The following is a 25,094-nucleotide window of genomic DNA, read 5'->3' on the forward strand; positions in this document are numbered from 1 at the left end:
AAACGTGCACACGCGCACATGTCCGCGCACACGCACGCACACACAGGCGGATATAGCCTTATAGTCTCGTGCAGAACATGCAGAAAACGGTGTCCAAAAAATATAACATTTGGCTATAATGTTGTGTAGTAGATTGTTGATATCGGTCTATTTTCAATAATATAATAATAATAATTATTATGATAATAATTATAATAATTATAAGCAAACCATTTGGCGGTTATAATTTCAAGCGGTCATTCTTTCCCGACAGCGTTTAAATAAAGTAGTTGATTTAACACTTATAAACTTTGACCATCTGCTTTTAAATTGATTGACGTCCCATTGACACAATTCTCCACTAATTCAATTACAATTAGGCCAACTACTGTTAAAAGGCATTGACGAATTATATTGTTATTGAATGTATATATATATTTATAATCTATAACTGCAGAGTACATGGCACCTTTTATACCCCCCATCTCTTTTTACCTGCTGTATGTGCATGTGTGCGTGATGCTGAATGTGTGCATATATGTGTATATACTATACTATATATATATAGATTCTATATACTACACATATACTATAGTATTATGCAAAATGTTGCTACTGCAGTAAATATAAAAAAATAAACAAAAGTCAAACTAATAATGCTGTTTGTCAAATAATATATTCTATATAGTTATATCACAGTCGAGATAATAACACACTTTAAAAAGAGAGATGGGTTTTATGAGTAACCATGAAGCACACAGTTATAATTCTGGATATCTGCTGTCGCATCCTTTGCTCTGGTGAATTCAAACATTGAAACAAATGTGATTTATTCAGTCAGACTTGACACTTCTTTTCTTTTCTTTCCCTTCTTTTTGTGTGTGTTGCGCGTGTGTACTCTGGGGAGCACGAGCTCCGAGTTGCAGAGGTCCTCGCGCCCCCTTGCACCTGCCTGGGCTCCATCGGCGCCGAGCACGAGCCCAGGCAGGTCGCGTGCAGGAGATTTTAGGGGCTTTGCATGTTTAACAAAGTTGTTGTTACTGTGTGGGATTTAAGATTTAAAGCACCAAAAAAAAAAAAAGAGGGGAGAGGGGGGTATCTTTCTTTTTAAACACATTTTACTAAACAGGGGGGGGGGGGGTTATGAAGCACAGTCTCAAGTCAATTAGACTTGTCAGTTTTAGTGACAGCAGAAAGTAAATATCATTAAAATGTCATACGTGCAAATACATGAAGTCAAAACTTTTCTTTTTTCTTCTTTTCTTTTCGCCACAAGATTTTTTTTACAACTTGCTTCCAAACTCCCAGAGATTGAGCGCATGCGTATCATGTTGCACACGGCTGGGACAGGTGGGGGGGGGGGGGGGGCAGGGACGTCCCCCACGGCCCTTGAAAGACACCCATGTCCTCACCACCAAAAAAAATGCATTTATTTACTCTCTTTATTATTTTTAGAAGTGAAATAGCCCATTGTTCTTCTATCAGACCTCACCTTGGAGGCCCTTGAGATAGAAGGATAACTATAGGAGCGCGAGTCAGGGGCCAGTCCTCCGCCATTGATCGCCTCTCGGGAGCAGGTACTGCTGCCAGTTTGAACCGGGACCCGGAAGACGGGCTGCTTGGCTGACGTGCCATTACGTTGCTGTTGCTCATACGGCCACTGAAGTTTTTGTGTGTGCTCATATTCAGAAAAGGTTTTGGATACGGCGAGAGAGGAGGGAGGGACTGCAGAGCGCGTGCAGACACACACACACACAGACACAGACACGCACACACACACACCGCTCTCTCTCTCTCTGTGCTGGTGATGAGACGTCGAGCAGCGGCTCCAGGACACCGGGTTGTTCCATGTTGTCTCCACGGCGTCTTTAAAATACACATTTAAAATCATAACTAAAGCAGAGCTCTTCCGGACGACCCCTTTTCCTCTGCGGCCGCATATTTGTGCGCAGTTATGTGGGAGAGACCCGCCGAAGCCGCAGCGCAGTGAGTCGGATGGACACACTTTCTCCGGCGGCCACACGAGACTCAACCGGTAAGTGAATTACACATATGGTTTTTATTTTAATCAGACTTTTTTTTAAAATTCTTCCTTTGGGGGAAATGTTATTTTCCATTTATGTATTAAAAATAGAGAAATACAAACGCAAATGTCTATATTAAAAAATGGTTAACAAATAAATACAAATCATCTCGTCGGTCGTTATTAACGTTATTGTTTAAAAAAACCAAAAGCTTATTTGTACTGTATGCTTGAGCTATAGCTTCCATGACTGTTGAGGGGTGATTATACTTTCACGCTTTGTTCAAAGGCCATAATTCCAGATTATTTACCTTCACGTTCAGCCTCTGAACCTCCATAACGCCTGAAAAGAAAGCGGCACATTGGATTACACGTGTACAAACATATATGCTTATGTATTGTAAAGATTAATTGTGAGCTACTTTTGTTATATTCACTGTCTGCTTTGTGTGTGTCCTGTTAGACTAGAAGGAGCTGTACTTTTATTTCTGAATAAGCGCCACAATAAAAGAATGAAAAGCATCGAACAAAAAACAGATCATTAATGCACCTATACCGATAATAATATTGCACATATAGCAGGTCGCGTTAAAAATAATTCATTCTATTGTCGCCCACTTTATGTTGCTGTTATTTTCCTGCAGGCACACACACGCACACACACACACACACACACACACACACACACACACACACACACACACACACACACACACACGCGCACACACACCTGAAAAAACTCGATCACGAAATGGATTAGTGTATCATCAGCATGATGTTAGTGACGACAAAGGTATTCAATTGTCACGCTTTAAAACGCGTAATGACTCGAGCACTCATCTTTCACCAGCATGAGAGAGGGAGGGAGAGAGAGAGAGAGAGAGAGAGGCAATCACATCCCCTACAATGGTGGAGCAGAGACAGGGGCGGGCTGGGGGTCTCCACAGGCATGCGGGAGCTGCAGAATACACGGCACCTTTTTACACCGACCAACCTCACCTACCTACCCCCCCCCCCAACCCCCTCTCTCTTACCTGCGCTGTGGTGTGCACCATGCTAGTATATATGTGCATCACGAAAACAAAACCGAAGCTCTGTTATTGAGAGCAGACAGTGAAAGATAAGAAAGAAACCTCCAGTTATTGTTCAATGAATGTCTGAATGAATGATCTGATTCTATTTAGTTTTTTTTGATCAAACAAAAAAAAACTCCCAAAAGATAAAATAAAAAAACAACAACAAGGGATTATTGGCTTTAAACTTATGCGAATCACCTTCTGCTTCTGCTTCTATAATCCTTTTACAGGTCGTGTGTCTCTCCCTTATTCTGAAATTTTATTATTCTCCATGCTATAACAAAACTGCTTATAAATGGGAGCGTGCGCGTGTTGCTGTCGCAGCCGCATGCAGGCCTCTGTGTCTGGGGTGCTCGCGCCTCTAAAGCCCCTCGTGCCCCGGCTCGATCTAATTAGCCGTGAGTAAAGGGGACAATAATGCTTCAGCTGGTTTGTGTCATTCTCTTCTCCCTGGCTCTCTGCTTATCTTCACGAGCACCACTGTGGCTCTTCACACTCCCCCCCCCCCCAATATACCGTCAACACACACACACACACACACACACACACACACACACACACACACACACAGTCACACACACACCTCCGCTCTGGATAATGATGGATGACCGTGCCCAATGGGAACAAACAGGTAGATAAAGCCAATCCCATTTAATAACAGCATGGATCGGAATGATAATCTTGTTGTTCATTAGCTACCGTGCACTGCACAGCAGCGACGCATGTTTGAGGCGCGCGCGCACGTTTCTCACCCATGCATGCAGCGCGATGGAGGTGTTGTGAGAGGGATAGTGTTCTCCGTGTCTCCATAGGATAGCATCCCCGAAGTGAAACAATAGTGCTGTGTCCTTGAGAACGACAGAGGGAAAGCAACAGCCCCCCCCCCCCCCCCCCACACACACATACCCCCTCCTCCTCTCTCCTCACTAACCCTTCGTCACCCTCTCCCATCTTTTGTTCCAGCACAGATACAAATGGGATTAATGAAGGTATAAATTACAGAGGGCTAAAAAATCCTGCTGAGTAATCCATTTGGCAAACATGCAAACAACAATGGGGGCATGCTGCAGCGACGACACACGCACACACAGCCGGACCCCCAATGAAACACAGGCTGACCACTGCGGGATACACACACACACACACACACACACACACACACACACACACACACACACACACACACACACACACACACACACACACACACACACACACACACACACACACACACACTGGGCCATGTTACAGTGGAAGACAACAACAAAAAAGAAGAGAGGGAAAAAAAGGTGCTTTCACTATATGAGCCTGAAGGACAGGAGCGTCGCTGCTCCTCCATTCATGCGGGAACAGAGGGAGTCGTTGTTGCTCCGGGTTCAAGCGTGACAGCAATTATTCAACAGCAGCATAAAATAGCTTCTCTTTATTAGACACACACACATTGTGCATAATTGACGATTGATCTTGTGGGCATTGTGATCTATATAAAGCAGATATGAATAACCACGAATTAGGTATATATATATATTAAGTTCTCACTCCACCTGCCCCACTTTTCACTGGAATGTCAGTTATTCAGGTAGCACAGGCCCTCCGCGGCCCAACGTGAACTAATTTGTTGATTTTAGGAGTTGACAAGCTCAAAGGGCTGAGCCCCTGGCAGCATGCCACTGATATAACGACTGATGAGTGACACACACACACACACACACACACACACACACACACACACACACACACACACACACACACACACACACACACACACACACACACACACACACACACACACATTTACGCAACAGCAGCAGATCAGAGCATGATTGTCGCCCTAATGACCTGCATCGTGGACACCGTGTCATCGGGTTATACGAGGGGTTCTTTTTATTTTTTTTGCCCTCAAGAATTTGTTCAGGTATCACAAGCTTCACGTGAAACCCCCCCCCCCCACTGCCCCACCCGTGATTCTGTGACGTCAGGTCCAGGCGTCAGCGTGGCGGCCAGTCTCGGCTCCGAGCAGCCTCCAATTATTCGCTGTCAATCACACGCGCGCACGCACACACGCACACACACATACACACACACACACACACACACACACACACACACACACACACACACACACACACACACACACACACACACACACACACACACATATGTATTTCTATGGGCGCATGGATTGGATTTGTGCGCACGGACTAATCATTTTACGCGCTAATTTTACAATGATGGAACATAATAATATGCCTCTTGTTCGTATCGCTTCACTTCACTGCTTGTGTGTCCTTAAAAGGCAGCACCCATAAATCACGAGAATAACGCTGATAATGAACCATGAATTTGGGAGGTGTGTGTGTATGTGGGGTGATTTCCTGTTCTTGATATGCATATTTTTGACTTCTGAGTGACGGCGTATGGTTCACCAACTGGTTTCCAGAGGCGAGGCCTATATGCGCCCATCCCCGGTGGCACCGAGAGAGAGAGAGAGAGGCGCCATTCGTATGCAAAACCGCGGTGTTTGATTGCTCTGTCCGCGAGACAAAAAGCCCTGTTTTCACAAGAGGAATGCCCTGCTACTAATTAAAGACAATTAGGCGCTGGCAACAATGGAGGCCAATTTCGGGGTCATAAATCGACTCCTCCTGTGTTTGTTTAAGAGGTGCTGAAAACTCTTGTTTATTTACATAATAACAGCGGAATGCAAAAAGATCAACACCTAACCAGTAGAGTCCGGGGGGCGAGAGGCTCACTCCGCCACATTTTTGGAAGTGGGCGTGAAATGTTAAACGTGCACTCAAAAAGTCTTGAAAACGTCTGAAGAAATATTGTTTATATATTTAATGAAGGCGATTTGCATAGACGTTTAATTCTAATAAGTAATAGGTTGTAATGCCATATATTGTGCCGGAATAATTCCCCCCCTGTCAGATGTCTGTTTTTAGGCTTATATAACAGAAGCTAAAAAAAGAAGAAGCAGCAGATCATCAGAGGGACCGATTGCTCATTTAGTGTGAGCTTCACGAGAGAAGGAGCTCTAGAAAGTACACCGCTGATTGATAAGTCTTTTAGTTTTTTCGGAGCAGGAAAAAAAAAATGGAAATTGAAAAAAAGGAGAGCAAGAGCAAGAGATGCGGCGAGCCAATTGTGGCAGGGCTGTTTGTGATTGGCTCCGACCGAGGCCCCGCCCCCATACGGCTTGATATGGGAATTTACTGGCGCCAGCCGCATCAGTCTGCGCCACATCTCATTAATGAGCCCGAGCGCTGCGTGGAGAAGAGAGGTTTACACAAGCTGTGTGTGTGTGTGTTCGCAGTCAGCTGATCGGGACCGCAACAGGTATCCAGAGGACACATTTGTATTTTTATTTTATTTGTTTCCCCCCTTTTGGTGCGGGGATCGGGATGCATTGGCTTTCTTTTCATCCTTTTAAAAATTATTATAGGACCTTGAAATGCGCAATGTTTATTTCACGCGCCGAGTGCTATATGATTATGATTATATATATATGTACATACGAGGAGAGGTGGAGCGGCCGCGGTGTTCATATGCAAAAATATTAACATGTTTCTCCCCCGTTTCATTCGCAGGTCAAACGGAGGAGAAAAAGAAACCGGTTATATTGAAGGATTCTATTTCTGAACTAAATAAGCACAGCCAGAGTTATTTTCCACAGCTCAGGAAACTATTCGTCGCGAGGAGGATTTAACGTGGAGATAAACAATAGAGCATTATATTTAAAAAAAGTAGCCCGACGCGCAGAGGAGAGAAGGACCATGGAGGTCGCAGCGGCGGATCAGTCGCGGTGGATGGCGCATCATCACGCGGTGCTGAACGGCCAGCACCCGGACTCTCACCACCACAGTCTGAGCCACAACTACATGGAGCCCATGGCGCCTTTACTGCCCCAGGACGAGGTTGACATGTTTCTGAACCACTTGGACTCTCAAGGGAACCCCTACTACGCCAACTCCCGGGCAAGGGTCACGTACAGCCAAGCGCACGGTAAGATGCGCGCGAGTTTACGGACTCCTTTTAATAATAATAAACTGAGTGTGATGAGAAATTAGGATGAATTGCATTTTATTATGGCGTTATTTAAATTGTTGTAACAATCCGACAAAACAGAGCTTTATATATTATAGTGTGTGTCTGTATTTGTTGGCGTGTGGCTCTGGGATAAATACATTAATTTAGTACGGACACTTTAAGAAAGTTTAAACAATGCATACAATGTGCAGCAATTTGCTATGATAAAAAAAAGCCATCTTGACTATACGGGCCAATTCATCAACATAAAAGGAATTTCTAGCAAATGACAGCGAGAGGAAAGGGAAGTATGTCGTTTAACCCCTCTGTGTTGGGGCAGGGGTTTCTGGAGGGAGAGAGAGCGAGAGAGAGAGGGAGAGAGAGAGAGGGAGAGAGAGAGGGAGAGGCACTTCCCGGATATAAAATAAAAACCGCAAATGTACTAATAACAATCTTTAGTCCGGGAGCTGCAGACGATAAGATAAGATACAGCGAGAAGCTACTTCTGCTCTAAATGGGTACTTATCGATTATATCTTAAATAGATATACGATGTGCGAGGCGACCGTCATTTAATGGAAAATAATTGTAATTGTGAGACGAAGAAGAAGAAGAAAATCGCATTTTAAATTAACAAACAACATTTTGTTTATCTTCATCTGGATCTAAATGTCGGACTCGAGTAATTATGTGTATTTAGCAGGTGAGATAAAACGTCTTTCTGTTTTGCAAACTGGTGATAAAGGCATTAATAATAATAATATTTTAAATACTATATTTGGATTTCAGCTCGTCTCGCTGGGAACCAGGTCTGTCGACCACACCTTATTCACAGCCCCGGTATTCCCTGGCTGGACCCCGGGAAAGCTGCCCTTTCCGCTGCCCACCACCACAACGCATGGGCGGTCAGCCACTTCAGTAAACCCGGCCTGCACCCCGCTAGCTCCGGCTACCCTTGCAGCAGCAACAGCACCGGCACCGCGCCGGTCTCGTCGCTCACGGTGTCCCACTCCAACACGCACCTCTACAGTTTCCCCCCGACCCCTCCGAAAGACGTGTCCCCGGACCCGGGCCCTACCTCTCCGACCTCCAGCTTGACCCGAATGGACGAGAAGGAGTCCCTCAAGTACCAAGTGCAGCTGGCGGACAGCATGAAGATGGAGAGCTGCAGTCCTCTGCGCAGCGGCCTGGCCTCCATGAACGCGCAGGGCCAGGCCACGCATCACCCGATCCCGACCTACCCGGGCTACCCTCTGCACACACCCCACGAGTACAGCGGCAGCCTCTTCCACCCCGGCAGCCTGCTAGGCGGGTCCTCCTCCAGCTTCACGCCCAAATGCAAGAGCAAGGCTCGGTCGACCTCAGGTGAGTCTCACGTGCGTTTCTTCCTCCATGCCAGATGAAAGTGATAAGGTCTAATTAAAATGGTTATGGGGGATTCGGAGCAGTGAAGCATTACGCGCGTTCTTGGATCAGATACATTTCGTTTATATGTGTCCCCACAACAAAAAACTGAATTAATGATTTAATTATCAGCATTTATCTTGGCTAATTGTTAATGCTGATGTCACTTTAGACCCGACCTGTTGCTCCAGTGGGTCTCTGACACCAGAGAGAGAGAGAGATAATTTCCATATCGGGCCCTTCTGTCCTCCTAAACCGGTCCTGACAAGTCCTATCTGTTGTCCCATCGCACTTTATAAGCCGCATCCACTTAAAATAAAGAGGCTTCTTCTCCTTCGTCGAGGATTCGACCTTAGATGAAACTCATCAGACTAATCGGGGTCAACTATTTACTGCATGTTCAGCTAAAGGGCCCTTCTGCGCATGCCCCAACGCGTCTTTTGTGCGACTTCAAAGAGAGAGAGAGAGAGAGAGAGAGTGACGTTAGGATTACAGCTAATGAAATGAACCAATTATTTATGTGTCGGACATATAACAAATTAACGGAGTGTTTAAAGTTTTATTAAATATTAAACAATAATCTCGTGTTCAAAAAAAGAAGAATATATAAATATATCTTTCACGGAGACTTTACATCGAATTTAAATCAGCTGCTGGCTTCATGTCGACGCGGCTTCTTCGTGCCACAGCCTTGTTTTCTTTTTAACATGTTGGCCTTTTATTGCACTTAAACCACGATGGAGTCACGACGCCCTGGCTCCTGCCATATCCTGTATACCTCCAAGTGAACAAATCACGACCTCCACCCCGCCCACAGCTCCCCAGTCCTAACAAAGCACAGGGACAGAGCCCTGCTGTTTGTGTTTTTAGGCATGGCCTTGGCCCAGTGAACCAAGTCTATCCAAACAACACTTCTATGCATGACTACAGCATTTGGAGAATAGTACATTGAGTAAAACTGATTAAAATGTATAAAAGAAAGAAAGAAAAAGAAATATAATATAATAATGCACCTGTTTCAATAGACGCATGTGTTAGACTTTATGTCTGGCAGACGTTTGAAAAACAAACTCCCTCTGGTAATGGCTCTGTAATTTTTTTCCTACATTGTTCCAGCTGTTGTCGAAAGAAATAATGGAGCAAAAATAAAATAACAATAGAGAGACATCCCATAGACATGTTTTTAGGCTCCAAATGTGTCCGTGTAATTATATCGATATTGTCATCCATTGTGCACATGCCGTACAATGCACCCGGGCGATGCTCGCCGGCTGATAATCGTGAGTGAATGTGATACTGTGACATTTAAAAGAAGATGTGCGGCCAGACTGTGTCTGAATCAGCATCACAAACATCTCAAGATATGGCATTAAAAAAGAAAAAAGGCTTCTTATCTGTGAAAGTCGGTGCATCCGTGTGCCAGTAATGGGGATTGATGTTGTACAAAATGCCACGATGACATTTACCTTTTCCACACAAAGCTTCCCCTTTTTTCTTCTTCTTATTTCAACACCGAAGATTGCATAAGACATAAATACATGCAGTCATTGCAGATGCATATTTGCCGTGGTTTCCTTATACCTGTGAAAACGCTTAAGAGGAAGCGAAGGGAGGCAAATATAAATATAAACATATATATTTAAAAAAAAAGCTGCAGGGTGCATTTCCAAAAAGAACATAGCTTGTTTTTTGTTGCTCAGGTCAGATTCCATTGTGGAGCGAAGGGTGGGACTGTGGGTGTCGCTGGCATTATAACAGGAATAATGAGATGATGCTCTAGGGAGAGAGGGATACTTGAATTAAATGAATCGGTCGGTTTAAGCAACAGGCTGTTTGAAGTCAGGGGAAGCTGAAAGGGAGAGGAGAGCATGTGGGAATAACACACAAAGCAGTCTAGAAAAGCACCAAGTAGAAAATCGAGTTCATATTCAGTCACTTTTCCTTCGGAATAATAGAAAATTCATCAAATAGATGTTGGATTAAAAACCCTTTCTGGATTCTTAAGTGCGAGCTTTTCATCAAAGTGTTCAACACTGTCCACCACATTAAATAACTGGTATGTTTCCTCTCATGGGTGCCCACTGCATCTGATGAATAATGTAGTCCTAATTTGATGGTGTTCCTCATCCTCTGTGTTGGGACACCTCTGGACATGTTCTGGCGGTCTCCGGCCTCCCCTCTCTGGATCGGTTTACACGAAGGTGTCTGTGTCCATGACAGCCGCGCACACACACACACACACACACACACACACTCGCTGCACCTGCACTCTGATATGGACTTTGTCTCCTCCATCATGAAGACAGATTTTGGACTTCATATTACACGTCTCGGGGGGAGGTGGGGACAGCTGCTATATATGATGTGTCTCTTCTGATGGATGGTGAATTTTTTAATTATATAAAATTTGTCTCCTTTTCTCTCCCTCCTTCCTGAACTCTACCCAGAGGGACGTGAATGCGTGAACTGCGGTGCCACCTCCACCCCTCTGTGGCGGAGAGACGGCACCGGCCACTACCTGTGCAACGCCTGCGGACTGTACCACAAGATGAACGGCCAGAACCGGCCGCTCATCAAGCCCAAACGTAGACTGGTGAGTTTTCTTTGTAATCCTTATAACCATATAGAGAAAGGCACCCCCCCTACCCCACACCCCCACATATACAACAAGCACAAAGCAGATGCTGGCAGCACAATTCCAGGAAAGTTATATTTTCCCTATCATCTTCCTGGAATTGTTTGTGCCTCTCGCCCCCCGATGATCCGCCTTCACGGCCTGTTACAATACTGCTACTATTGCCATTGTTCCCACTATCATTATTGCTGGTACTTCTGATACTGCTACTGATACTACTGGCCATGCTGCTTTAGTTAACACAGAGCGCGAGTAAATGAAAAGCAGCGTGGACATCACATTCTAGGAGTGGATGGACCACTGCACAGCCACTTCGGGCATTAACCCTAAACTGGACACATTTCTGTGCATCATAATGAATGAATTCTCAATTTATAAACACATGTATTTTAATTAAAACCTTTACTCTCACACACAAGTGCACCATGGGCTAATTATTAGTATATCTTTTATAGCTTGTGCTGTTATTTTTAAGGATTTCTATTTTTAAAGAAACTCCTGAATTGCTTTTTCTTGTTTGTACTAATTGAGTAAAATATGCCACAAATAACAATATTTATACATTTTAAAAACTGGCGTGTAAAATGAAAAGATACACATGCTATTTAAAAAAATATTTGTGAAATAAATAAATAATAATAATAGTCACAAATTATACTAATACTAAATTCCACTAATAATATTATGAATAATGGTTAAATTATTACAAATTAATTACAGGCTCTAAAATAGGTATTTAATTCTTTTCATAATAATACAAAGTTTGATGCTGGCAAAAACTTTGAAACTTTCCTTCCCAGCAGAACATTTGACTCAACAATAAATTGTTGGCTTGAAAAAAACACAATAATTTCTAAACCTTATGATGAGACGATTATATAAGTTATATTTATATATTTTCTCCGTGTCACGGCGTTCCTGCTCGTGAACAAGTCCATTCCTCTTTTTTTTTTTTTTTTTTTTTTCCTTCTTCTTTCCACTGGCTCGGCCCATATGGCTGTGTAGCTTTTTTGCATTTTCAGCTCAAGTGTTTTTCAGAGTTTGTGTTCAAAGGGGGGCATCCAGTTGTTTCCTATCCGGATATCTGTCCAGCCCAGATAAGGAAGTCGGGCTCCCGGCTGTTTCCGCCTCCAAGCAGCGCGCTGCATTCTCTGTGGCCGGACTGACTGTAAAGAGATTATCACAACACTGGAGGAGCCGCTAGTGTGTGTGAAGAAGGGTGGTGGTGGTGGGTTGGGGGAGGTTGGAAAAATAAATGGATTTATATTCTTCCCCTTGTTGATCGTTCTCGATGCGCAGTCCATATGCGCGCGGAGAGCTTACTTTACATTTGATTTCGCCTTAAAAAAAGAACAAGAAAACAGCAGTGTTGTTGTTGTTGTTCAATAGCAACGAGCCCACCTGAAAATAATTAACCTCCTGGATGCTGCCTGCAGAGCCGCAGGCTGCTCGCATGGAAAAAAAGAAAAGATAATGTTTCTTATTATGTGTGAAGAATCGATCCGCGACGCAGCGGAGGCGCACATTAAAACCACGCAGGACACCGGGGCGCGAGCGACTTGGAGCCCAGGATACACTGCCGCCTTCATTTCAACCTGCATATTTATATTTACCCTTCATTAAATATGATAATCGGCGACGTGCGTGTACAGAATCGGGCATTCTGTTGGCGCAACATGTAGCGCACATTATAAAATATATGATCACGGCGTGGAGCGGTCTGCATACATGCGATTGATTTAACAGGAGGGGGGTTATGTGTTGTTTTCTCCCCGGTCTTGGTGTGGCTTCTTCGGTTGCTCTTGTGCACATTCTGCGGTCTCGCGATAACCAACGATCTGCGGTTCTTTCCGTCTCTTATTGGTTTTGTGCTGCGGCAGAAAACACCAAAATGCATCGCGTGATATTGTGTCTATAAGAACATGAATATGAAACCATTACACTCGTACCCGTGTCCAGTGGGTCTGTATTCAAGACTTTCTTCTTCTTCTTCTTCCTCCAGTCCGCCGCGAGACGTGCGGGCACCTGCTGCGCCAACTGCCAGACCACCATCACCACCCTGTGGAGGCGCAACGGGAACGGAGACCCGGTGTGTAACGCCTGCGGCCTTTACTATAAACTGCACAATGTAAGTAGCATGCAAAAACAACAACAACAACAAACATCAACAAAAAACTTGCACTCAAGTGCTGGATTTTGGGGGAAATTAGTCGGAGGAGGAGGGGGGGTAGAGGGGTATTATAGGCCCGCTGGTCGTTAACTGGTCAAGTGGGCGGACAGCTCGTATCGATTTAGGAGCACGAGGGAGTGTGAGAGTGTCGAGGCAAAGCTGGCTCACCCTGTCGAGCAGAACCCACCGGTCTCTGTTTTTTTTATTCATTTTATTAATCCATCGTTGTTTCAATGGGGGGCGTTACTCCCCGGAGAGGCAGCAGGGTGGGACTGTCATTCAGTGTAACGGCGTCAGTTACACTGATGAGGATTTGTCTGCGGCTGCTCCCTTTCAGCTCCAGCCAGTCCCTCATCCACCTTGTATTCATATGGACCGGGACTGTTTGAAATGAGACAAAAGCCCCCCAGCCCCCCCCCCCCTCCCAAAAAAAAGAAAAACGCCCCAGACTCTCCCTGTAATGCAACTATATATGCAAAACAGATGCTCAATATTATTAGCAGTTATTTCACGCTGCGGTTGTACATTCGTAATATTTTGGCTGAACGTGAAACAAATGCGTGTAAATGCAGTAAAAATGCAAGATGCGACATATTCCCCATGTTTTTTAAATTATGAGCATGAATTAAACCTGGACCACGACAATGTCCACACGGGAGAACATTTCAAGTTAAACTAGCAAACGAAAGTTCACCTGCTGCCTTGAGAATGCAAGTTAACTCAACTTGAAGAATTCCTTTAATTCAACTCAGAAATTCAAGTAAACTCAGTGGATTGATGTCTATATGACCGTCGGTGAGTCTTTTGGTCTAACGTGGTCTCCCCCCCCCCCTCCCTCCCCCAGGTCAACAGACCCATGACCATGAAGAAAGAAGGCATCCAGACGCGCAACCGCAAGATGTCCAGCAAGTCCAAGAGGAACAAGCGGGCGGGCGACGGCTTCGACGAGCTGTCCAAGTGCATGCAGGACAAGGTTTCTCCCTTCGGCGGCGGCGGGCCGGGCCTCGGCGGCCACATGGCCCACATGGGTCACCTGCCCCCCTTCAGCCACACGGGCCACATGCTGCCCACGCCCACGCCCATCCACCCGTCATTCGGTCACCCCCACCACTCCAATCGCTCGCCGGTCTGGGCCGATCCCCTGAGTCACTGAGGCCCTCCTCTCCGGACCCCCACCCCCCCCTTAAAAAACCCCTCCTCAGGCCTGTAGGAGCCACCACCACCACCACCACCACGTCGACCATTAACACTAAATGGCCTCCCCGCGTCACCACGCGCCGTAAGCTGAGCAGACTTGTTGCAACGGGTCGGAGGCGGAGAGACTTTCAGTCGGACTTAACGACCCGTAAATGTGGCGTCATCGTTCCTGAGCTCGCCGACGGGACGCGTGGGCTTTACAGCGAACTGTTCTGGAGGAGCTAATGCGACGAGGGGTTCCTCTCGGTCCCGCGGTGGCTGACTGACGCGTGCGGGAATGAAGTGAATAGGAGACGCTTGTCATTCTTTTTTTTGCTTATTTTTACTAAGTCACTTTTGGTACCCGCCTCTCCCACGAACCCTGTAACGGGAGAACTCACGAGAGGTCCCCGAAAAAGAGAACGCTGTTCCCCCCGCCCCCCCCCCCCCTCGCGGCCATCTCATTATATACTGAGATACGTACACCCAGTCCCCCCCCTCCCCCCTTCACATGCTGGATTGTACACCACCGCATCGCTCAGCACCTGTTTTTAATAATGGACTTTTATGGAGAAAAAAAAAATACACAGTAAATAGAGTGTTTATATAATGCTTAAATTGCTATCATTGTTGTTATATTTGATGTTATAATTATTGCTACGATAATTTATTTTCCCCTCTTTAAGCTTTTTTTCATCAAAGAACACGTGGAAACCGATGATTTCAAAAGGTCCGGTGTGTAGGATTTCAGGGGGCGGCATCATTTGTCAGAAATGGAATATCCTATTTTACATAACTATGTTTTTATTAGTGTGTAACTCCCTGAAATTAAGAATCGCTATTTTTTTTGCTGAGCTTTGAATAAAGCGTTTCTATCCACGCGGGGAGCAGGTCTTCTTCATGGAGTCCGCCATGTTGCACCGCCATGTTTCTACAGCATCCCAGAAGGGTCAACCCGAACTGTGGCTCTAGCATGAGCCTTTTTACGTCTTTAAGTTACCTAAAGGTCACCGAAGGTCACCGGCACGCGTGTAAAAGGACGAGTAAGCGGTATTCATTCGGTTGGTTGCAATCTGTGACCTCGCCACTAGATGTCACTTCATCCTCCACACTGGTCCTTTAACTGTTATTACGTAAAAGAAAAGAAGAAGAAAAACACACTGACCTATCTTAGATGACAAGTCCTTTAAGCTGTATGTTTTTATCATTTTTTCCATCTTACAAAAGTAAAGGAAAATAAAGTTTAATACTAAAGTAAGTTCTGCCTCGTAAGTGAAGTCTGTCTCCGTCATTCTTCTACACACACACACACACGGATAACACACATAAGACGAAGACATAATGACGAGTGCTTGATTATTAAAATCACAAGGGGGGATATCGGCTGCATCAAGGGAAGCTCTGTGATCCCTTGAGCGTGGTAATGCGTTGGTCAGGCTCCTCCCCCTATCTGTGATGGCGTGTTAAGAGAAGGCCTCTTTGTCGGGCTGGCGGCCCCCGGGCCGGACCATTGTGCCCAGACAGCAGACTCCAGCGGAGTCACACACACTCATACGTATATGCACAACCCCACATGCTCATGCGCACAAAACAACAACAAAAAACACAAACCCCAATTCACCAAATTGTAACCATGGCATGTCTCTATTTTTTTATTTTTGAACATCTAACAGCCAATTAGTTTTATGAATTTCTATGTGACCGATACTGAGTCATGAGTGCAGTCTCTCTCTCTCTCTCTGGAGTGAGAGGAAGGACCGGGGGTCTTTAGTGGAAGAGAGAGAGAGAGAGGAGGAAGGAAAGGCAATCAGGCGACCTGAGCAAACACGTGAGGGTCTGCTCGGACCCCGTCGCACACACACACACACACACACACACACACACACACAGATGTGCACGCAGCTGAGGCGGCCAGGAAGCGTCCCTCTGCTACTCCCTCGTCTCGTACTCTTTCTTTTCTCTTTCCCGTTGTTTATCTTTTTTTTCTTTTTTTCGCCACTCTGATCTCCCATTTGTTCTGTTTGTGTTTGACTCTCTCTCTCTCTCTCGCTCTCTCCATTCTGTCTCGCCCATGCCATTTGGCCGATTACAGTAGAAAGAAAAAAATAACTTTGAACAGAGCCAGCCACTAATGAGTCTGCTCCATTAGGGCCAATTGGAGGTCATCATCACTGAGTTCAGGCACACGCCCACAACACAAACCATCCCATAAAAAATAAAAAAAGAGGTCCCGAGCTAAAAGCGGACAACTGTACCCCTCCCTGAACTCTCCACCCCGCTCACATCTGCTCGACTGCTGCGGAGGAGGAGGTTGATCTGATGGAGGTTTCCCAGGGGGTTGATCAAATTAGAAATACTATTATATATATATATATATATATATATATATATACAGTATATATATTTATGGAGGTGCTGTTTTGTTATACGCTACATTGTATAGCATCCGCACAACTAACTGGCTGCACACACGGCATCTGAGTGTCTGCTTTCAGAGGGAGGGGGAATGGGGGAGGGGGGGGGGGCTTGATTCACTTGCTGAACACCAGTGAAAATGTAACGCCGGGCTGCCAATAAGCAGTCTAGCCATCTGTGCGCATCACAGCGCTGTGGGTGCCGGGCCGTGTGCAGGCCACGGGTTTGCGAGCCTGCTCGGCCCTGGGCTTGGCCGGACTCCCGGAAGCCCTGAGAGAGAGAGAGAGAGAGGGGGAAGACAAGGAGAGAGAGAGAGAGAGAGAGAAAGAGAGTGAGAGCGAGAGCCAGCACTCTTCAATGAGGCCCTCCAGAGGGAAGGAGCATGCAGGCCTCCCAAAAATAATACAGCAGCCTGCCAGACCACGCAAGCGACTCCCCGGGAGCCGTGCCCAGGGCCTGGACACACACATCCCGGACACAACGGGCACGGACACGCGTGTGTGTTTGTGTGTACGAACATACGAGGACGGTGGAGGCCGAGCGTTTGTGGCGAGCGCCGTGACATATTTCATCTCCTTCGGCCCACGCCGGACATTTGGTCGTCCTGTAATGAATGCTCCGCCGTGTCTTGGTGTGCCATTTTCTTCATGGTTTAAAAAAATGTAAAGTGAGGGTTTTCTTCCGAACTGTTTACTCGCCCCGGGCTCTCACATTCAACAAAGACATCCACCTCCGAACTCACATCGTGAATTATGTGACACGTGAAAAAAGAAAGAAAGAAAGAAGAAAAAGAGCCATAAAATGGGACGTTAATACTTATCTTCGCTATCAAAGCGGAGGGGATGAAGAGGAGGGATCTGGGATGCGTCGGCGGGGTGAACACGGTGGCCACCTACATCAGAGCACCGAGAGGTTTACGACTTCAACCTGGAACTGGATGTTTCGGCTCATCTCGACTCCCTCTACCTCCTCCTCTCGTCTTTCTCCCCATCCGCTCTTTTCCTCTTGTCCTCAACGACCCCCCCCCCCCACACACACACACACACACCACCAACACCGCTCATTCCCTTGGAAGCTCTCCACGTTATAACTCACCATTTCTTCATATTCCCCTTCTCCACCCCCCCTGCCCCCCCGCCCCACACACACCCCCTACGTGCTGCACTCCCACTCTCTTCTCGTCTCCTGTATTTGTTTTCCCATCAAATTGAATTAGCGGAATCAAAAGGTATCTCGACCATCCCCTCACAAAGTTGAGTTAGGGAGAGAGAGAGACGGAGAAGATGAAAGGAAGTGGAGCACGGTTCAGATGCAGGTCTCTGAGTGTGTGTGTGTGTGTGTGTGTGTTGAAGTAGGGGGTTGACCTTTGCCTGGGTCTAGCTAAAAAAGCATCCCTCCTTCCTCAGATACCCCTAGAAGGATATTAAGGCTGCAGAGACGGGACGGTATTTAGATAATACAAACGTGGGACATTTATTCCCGCTTGTATTATTTGCCATAAAGTTCTTGAGCTAATAAGCGAACTTTCTTCAGGGATGATGGAGCGTGAACGAAGATCCACGCACAGCGATGGGTGAACTTCCTCTTTTCATGCATCGATAGAAATTCATGGAAATAACCCACTGATAGGAAAAAAAGTGGTTTTATTCAGTAAAACACCTGGTGAATACTATTTATGGAACGATGATAAACCCTCTGACGCATGAGCCACTTCGAAAATGAATCGACCCTATAAACTTTGAAACGATGTGGTCGGTGAAGCGACGACAGTCGTGACTGTCACTCAGAGGATACACACCGACGACCTCAGGAACAATCTCCATCTCCAAATGTCAGAAAATTAGTCAGAAAAACAGTTTTGTGTGTGTGTGTGTTGCATTATTTTGGATGTCTCCTGCATGACCCCCCCCCCTCCCCACCCCCCCTTCACGTCTTTCTTTCATTTTTCTTTCACGTCAGGCCCGACGTAGAAAATGCTGCTGAACTCGCTCCAGCTGCATACCGAGCTCCGCCTGAGAAAATGACTTTTTCAAAGCGGTTTATAAAAAAAAGAAGAAGAAGAAAAGAAAACAGAACAGGGAGTGAGAAGTTCAAACAGGAAATACTTATGTTGTACGATTAGAGGAGCAATTAAGACCGCAGAGGTCCGACAGAGACAGTGGAAAGGAGATTGATGACGAGGGGTACTATTTACGGGTAATTCTCTGCTAGGTTTCATCCTGCAGGGTTACATCCTGTCTGCAGCACTCACGACCAAAAACCACTCACTTTGTTCATTCTTTGGGGTTTTCTCCTCTATAAAACTCCCACATTAGCTAACCATAGGACAAAACTGACTTTTTTCAATATATTTTTATAGGCTTACTTGAGAAGAAGGGTTTACATTTTTGCTACTTACGTGAAGCAAGAAATACCAAAAAAAAGAGCTTTATTTCAAATTAATAGTGAGAAAAAAGAAAATTGTGTACATTTCTAATATATATATATATATATATATATATATATTAATATATATTTATATTAATTTGTATTTATTTATTTAGATATATTTATAATAAATATTCTCTCATGAATTATATTCCTATTATAATTTGAATATACCCCCCAGAACTCACCTTACCCTCAGAAAGAGTGTGAGTTTCATCCTGCAGGGTAACATCCTGCATGCTCACTACTAAAAAACACTTGTATATTTGTTAATTATTTGGACTATTTATCCTCTATAAAACTCACATTAGCTAACCATATATGACAAAACTGACTAACATGGTAATATGGTTTACATTTGTGCTGCAAGCAAAAAATAAAAAGGTTTATTTCCAATTAAAAGTAAAAAATGTTGTACATTTTTGAATAAAATAGCGACTTCCTTTGAATATACACCCCCCCCCCCAGAACTTCCCCTTACCCTCAGAAGGAGTGTGAGTTTCATCCTGCAGGGTAACTCTCTCCTAAAAACCATTCACTTTGTATATTTGTTCATTATTTGGGCTATTTATCCTCTATAAAACTCATATTAACTAACCATATATGACAAAACTGACTGTGTTCAATATATTACTAAGCTTACCTGAGTAACATGGTTTATATTTTTGCTTCAAGCAATACAAAATCCAATTAATAGTCAAAAACGGTGTACATTTTTTAAATAAAATAGCAACTTCCTTTGAATATACCCCCCCAGAACGTCCCCTTACCCTCAGAAAGAGTGTGAGTTTGAAAGTAGAGAAGTGAAACAGGGGCAAAGAAACAGGGAAAGTGTCTCGTATCCCTCGTGGGCGGCTGGAGTCAGACATCATTGCCACAGCTCGTGGTTTTTGAAAAAAAAGCGCTCTGAGTGTCGAGGTACTGATAATAATGAACGAGGTCGACGCGGATGACGACCCCCCCTCTCGACCGCATCCACGCCGCTGACTCGGATGTCGATGCGTCTGCTTCTTCCTTTATTTTGCACACAGCTGGAACAAAAAGAGAAAAAGTCTGACACCGTTACGAATTAGCGACGGCCGGTAATCTGACCGTTTTCACCTCACGCGTTCTTTAAGAGTAGCTGTCAGAAGCAGGGCGTGGACACGCAGAGCACCCCTCCCTATAGACTCACCCTGAAGTAACGAGGTCAGTCTCCTCTCACCTGGGACCGGGCGCATTCAGGATGTTCACCTGGGACAGGTGGTGTTCTGCTCTCATTCATGTCGTGTTCTGCCGGAGCTGAGGCCCTCCCGCTCGCCCGCTCCGACAGACAAATTCATCCCCACTGTCTGAGGACAAATGAGCCCATTCATCTGGAGGCTCCCATTGACAAACTAAGGGGGGGGGGGGGAGGCAAGTACAGTGCTAATGCCTGGGAGGGCTCGGGGGAATGCGCGTCTGGACCCGCCATCCTCTTCTTCGCCCATATAATGTCCTTCGCCATTCCCACTCCACTCGCTTTCACTGGCGGGGTAACTGGAGAAAGGCGTGCAGTGGGGGGTGGGGGGGGGGGGCACCTTGGCCCACGGCCAGGAGGGGGCTGGAGGATGGGACCCGCGGTGCCTATACCCCTGGATGGGTCCCGTGGACACTCCCACAGGGACCGATGACCAGACAGAGAACAGGAGGCCTGTGGAGGACAGTGGAGGCCCACAGAGACCGGCCGTGCCCCGCTCAGAATCTGTTCGGCTCGCCATTGTAGAGTAACGGCGGCGGCTTGTGCGGCGGATTAAGTGACAGAGCTGCCCTGAATTCTCGTTCTCATGGACCGACGTCGTCTTCATGACAAAAACACGGCCGCTCGTCACGTGCCGAGGCGTTCAGGGGCCTGCAGATCGCCGATGACGGAGAGAAACACAGCCCGCCTTATTTCGTGGCAATTCTTCCGTTATCATTCTGTCGTTGTGATCGTTGTTCATTCACAAACTTGTGCATCCTCGTGGAGAGGGATAGTCCGGGTGAAGGGGTTGTGGCTCGAGCAGTTGGCGCCTTGCTCAAGGGGCACTTTGAGCAAGGCGCCAGGCCTGTCTCTAGCTCCCGGGCACCGGCGCCGCACCCGTTTATTTTATACAGCCCAATATAAAAGCAATACAGCAATATAAAATATGAAAAATTACGAATGTGCCTCAGAGGGCTTTACAATCTGTACACGTACGACATCCTCTGACCTTTGACCTCACATCGGATCAGGAAAAAACTTCAGAGAAAGTAGAAGAAAAAAAATTTCACGGAGGAAAAAAGGGAAGAAACCTTCAGGAGAGCAAGAGAGGAGGATCCCTCTCCAGGGTTGAGAGAATTTCAGACCCGCTTCATCTTGTAGATCTCTGCACACACACGCACACTCACACACACACACACACACACACACACACACACACACACACGCACACACTGCATGAGCTGAGGGCATTCCTTGCACACTGAGTCTGAATGTTTATCTCAATATTAGATTTTATGTCTATGGCTGTGTTTACCCAATATTTGTCAGTACTGATAGGCACAAACATAAACCCACACTGGCACACACACACACACACACACACACACACACACACACACACACACACACACACACACACACACACACACACACACACACACACACACACACACACACACACACACACACAGGCCAGTCTTTTAGAAGATGGCACAATCAATGATACACTGTGTGCTTCATTTGAGAAAAAAAAGCATGATATGACTCAACTACTAAAGAGCCATGAGGATATTTTGGGAGACAGATCAAAAAGAAAAACATTTTGGATTAATAAAAAAAAACCTCTGTTCGCTCCCACAGCAGATACAAGAGGAAGAAAGGAAGTGTTTGATATCTATTACTGTATCAATGATGTATTTTTTTCCTTAAAAAAAAAAAGGGAAAACAAGCAAGATCAAGTTCATCATTTTCTTATTGACGACGCCTGTTTCATATTAAGAGAGTTCGGTACTGAACATTAAGAAAGTGGGCCGACAGGACAGGAGACACGTGCAGACCTGTGACCAGTAAACAGTGCATACCAAAATGTATCAGCGGCATCACACACAGACACGCACGCACGCACACACACACACACACACACACACACACACACACACACACACACACACACACACACACACACACACACACACACACACACACACACACACACACACGCACGCACGCACACACACAGGCCTCATATCTGCTGGGGATCTGTATGAAAAAGTCTCTGTGCTCACTCATTGGCGCAGTGGGATGTCGCAACCCCCAGCGCCTAACTGGTCCTTATCTCCCCCGAGCAGACGTGCACAGCTTGATATGCATCTGTCATATTTGTAAAAAAAAAAGAAAAGACACCGCGGCGAGAGAACGCGATGAGTCCCAAAAAAAGAAGAAGAGAAAACGACATTAAAACTCACTTCCCTGCGGTTCTCTGCGTGACCGTCATCATCCGACTCCCCGGCCCGAGAAGACGAGTTTTTTCCGTCTTCGCGGCGTTCCGTTCTCGCAATTGCATTTTTTCCAACGCGCGCGGACGTCGTCGCGCGGCGTGATCGCGCGGCGCCCACAGAGGTCCGCTTTTGAAAAACAACACGACGCCGAGAGCAAGATTGCCATCGTTGCATCGCGGCCAGATAAGGGCCCTCGTCCCTCGTCGTCGTCACAGCTTGCCGTGCATCAGGTGCTCCATCTGCTGCTGTGGCTAGCTGAGCCTCAGAGGAACGTGCGGGGGCGACTGTCTATATCGGATGGAGGCTATCTGGCCCCGATAAGAGCCGGGGGGGGGGGGGGGGGGGAGAGAGACGCCGGGACGCCGCCACGGTTACAATCCCGAGCCGCTCGCCGTACTCGAGGTCGGCGAAGGAAGTTTCACGTGGACGCGAGCGTGCGGGCCCCCCCGACGACAAGAGATGCCCGGAATGATCCTCCTCTTCGCATGGCGCACATTCCATCTCCTCCTCTGGTGCATGCAGGTTGTTGAAGGGGTCAAAAGGTCACGGAGGTTTAAATCCCTGTTGCTCCGGTTAACTCCAAGTCCATTTCTCTGTGCCTCTGCCGAGCCAAGCCATCATTAATTGGCATCACACACACACACACACACACACACGTTACACACACACCTACACACGTTACACACACACAAACACGTTACACACACACACAAACACGTTACACACACACGTTACACACACACAAACACGTTACACACACACAAACACGTTACACACACACATTACACACACACAAACACGTTACACACACACAAACACATTAAACACACACACAAACACGTTACACACACACACACAAACATATATTATACACACACACAGGTTATACACACACACACAGGTTACACACACACATACAGGTTATACACACACACACAGGTTACACACACACAAACACGTTACACACACACACAAACACGTTACACAAACACGTTACACACACACACGTTACACACACACACAAACACGTTACACACACACAAACACGTTACACACACACACACACACAAACACGTTACACACACACGTTACACACACACACAAACACGTTACACACACACAAACACGTTACACACACAAACACGTTACACACACACACACACACACACACAGGTTATACACACACACATGTTATACACACACACACATTAAACACACACACAAACACGTTACACACACACACACACAAACACGTTACACACACACACAAACACGTTACACACACACACACACAAACACGTTACACACACACACACACAAACACACACAAACGTTACACACACAAACATACACACAAACACGTTACACACACACACGTTACACACACACACAGGTTACACATACAGGTTATACACACACACACGTTACACACACACAAACACGTTACACACACACAAATATATACACACACAAACACGTTACACACACAAACACGTTACACACACACAAACACGTTACACACACACACAAACATGTTACACACACACCTACACACGTTACACACACACACAAACACGTTACACACACACACACATTACACACACACAAACACGTTACACACACACAAACACATTAAACACACACACAAACACGTTACACACACACACAAACAAAACATATATACACACACAACGTTACACACAAACACGTTACACACACACAAACACGTTACACACACACACAAACACGTTACACACACACACAAACACGTTACACACACACACACAAACACGTTACACACACAAACACGTTACACACACACACAAACACGTTACACACACACACAAACACGTTACACACACACAAACACGTTACACACACACACACGTTACACACACACACGTTACACACACAAACACGTTACACACACACACACACAAACACGTTACACACACACAAACACGTTACACACACACAAACACGTTACACACACACACAAACACGTTACACACACAAACACGTTACACACACACACACACAAACACGTTACACACACACACACAAACACGTTACACACACACACAAACACGTTACACACACACACAAACACGTTACACACACACAAACACGTTACACACACACAAACACGTTACACACACACACACACACACACACACACACACACACACACGCAGCGATGCATGCACACGCATCAGGAACACGGAGCATCTCATCCAGCTCATCCCCCCCGCCGGTTGAACAACTCGTGACGCGGTTAATC

At 45.9% G+C, this 25,094-nt stretch overlaps 1 protein-coding gene across 4 annotated transcripts; it reads left to right on the forward strand.

Annotated features, from left to right (window-relative positions):
* Window positions 1-1,718: 1,718 nt before the first annotated feature.
* On the forward strand, window positions 1,719-14,992 carry gata2a (GATA binding protein 2a). 4 transcript variants are annotated; one of them, XM_056438109.1, is made up of 6 exons: window positions 1,719-2,014; window positions 6,669-7,083; window positions 7,896-8,470; window positions 10,945-11,103; window positions 13,148-13,273; window positions 14,160-14,992. In XM_056438109.1, the coding sequence occupies exons 2-6, from the start codon at window positions 6,855-6,857 to the stop codon at window positions 14,466-14,468; spliced, it is 1,398 nt and encodes a 465-aa protein (XP_056294084.1). In that variant the 5' UTR covers window positions 1,719-2,014; window positions 6,669-6,854; the 3' UTR covers window positions 14,469-14,992. The 4 variants fall into 4 exon arrangements, with proteins under 4 accessions (XP_056294084.1, XP_056294083.1, XP_056294085.1 ...); XM_056438108.1 differs by lacking the exon at window positions 1,719-2,014 and adding an exon at window positions 5,066-6,417; XM_056438110.1 differs by lacking the exon at window positions 1,719-2,014 and adding an exon at window positions 5,067-6,417 and having other exon boundaries at window positions 7,896-8,471; window positions 10,958-11,103.
* Window positions 14,993-25,094: the final 10,102 nt, after the last annotated feature.

Source organism: Pseudoliparis swirei, chromosome 18, assembly GCF_029220125.1.
Source record: "Pseudoliparis swirei isolate HS2019 ecotype Mariana Trench chromosome 18, NWPU_hadal_v1, whole genome shotgun sequence".
NCBI lineage: Eukaryota > Metazoa > Chordata > Actinopteri > Perciformes > Liparidae > Pseudoliparis > Pseudoliparis swirei.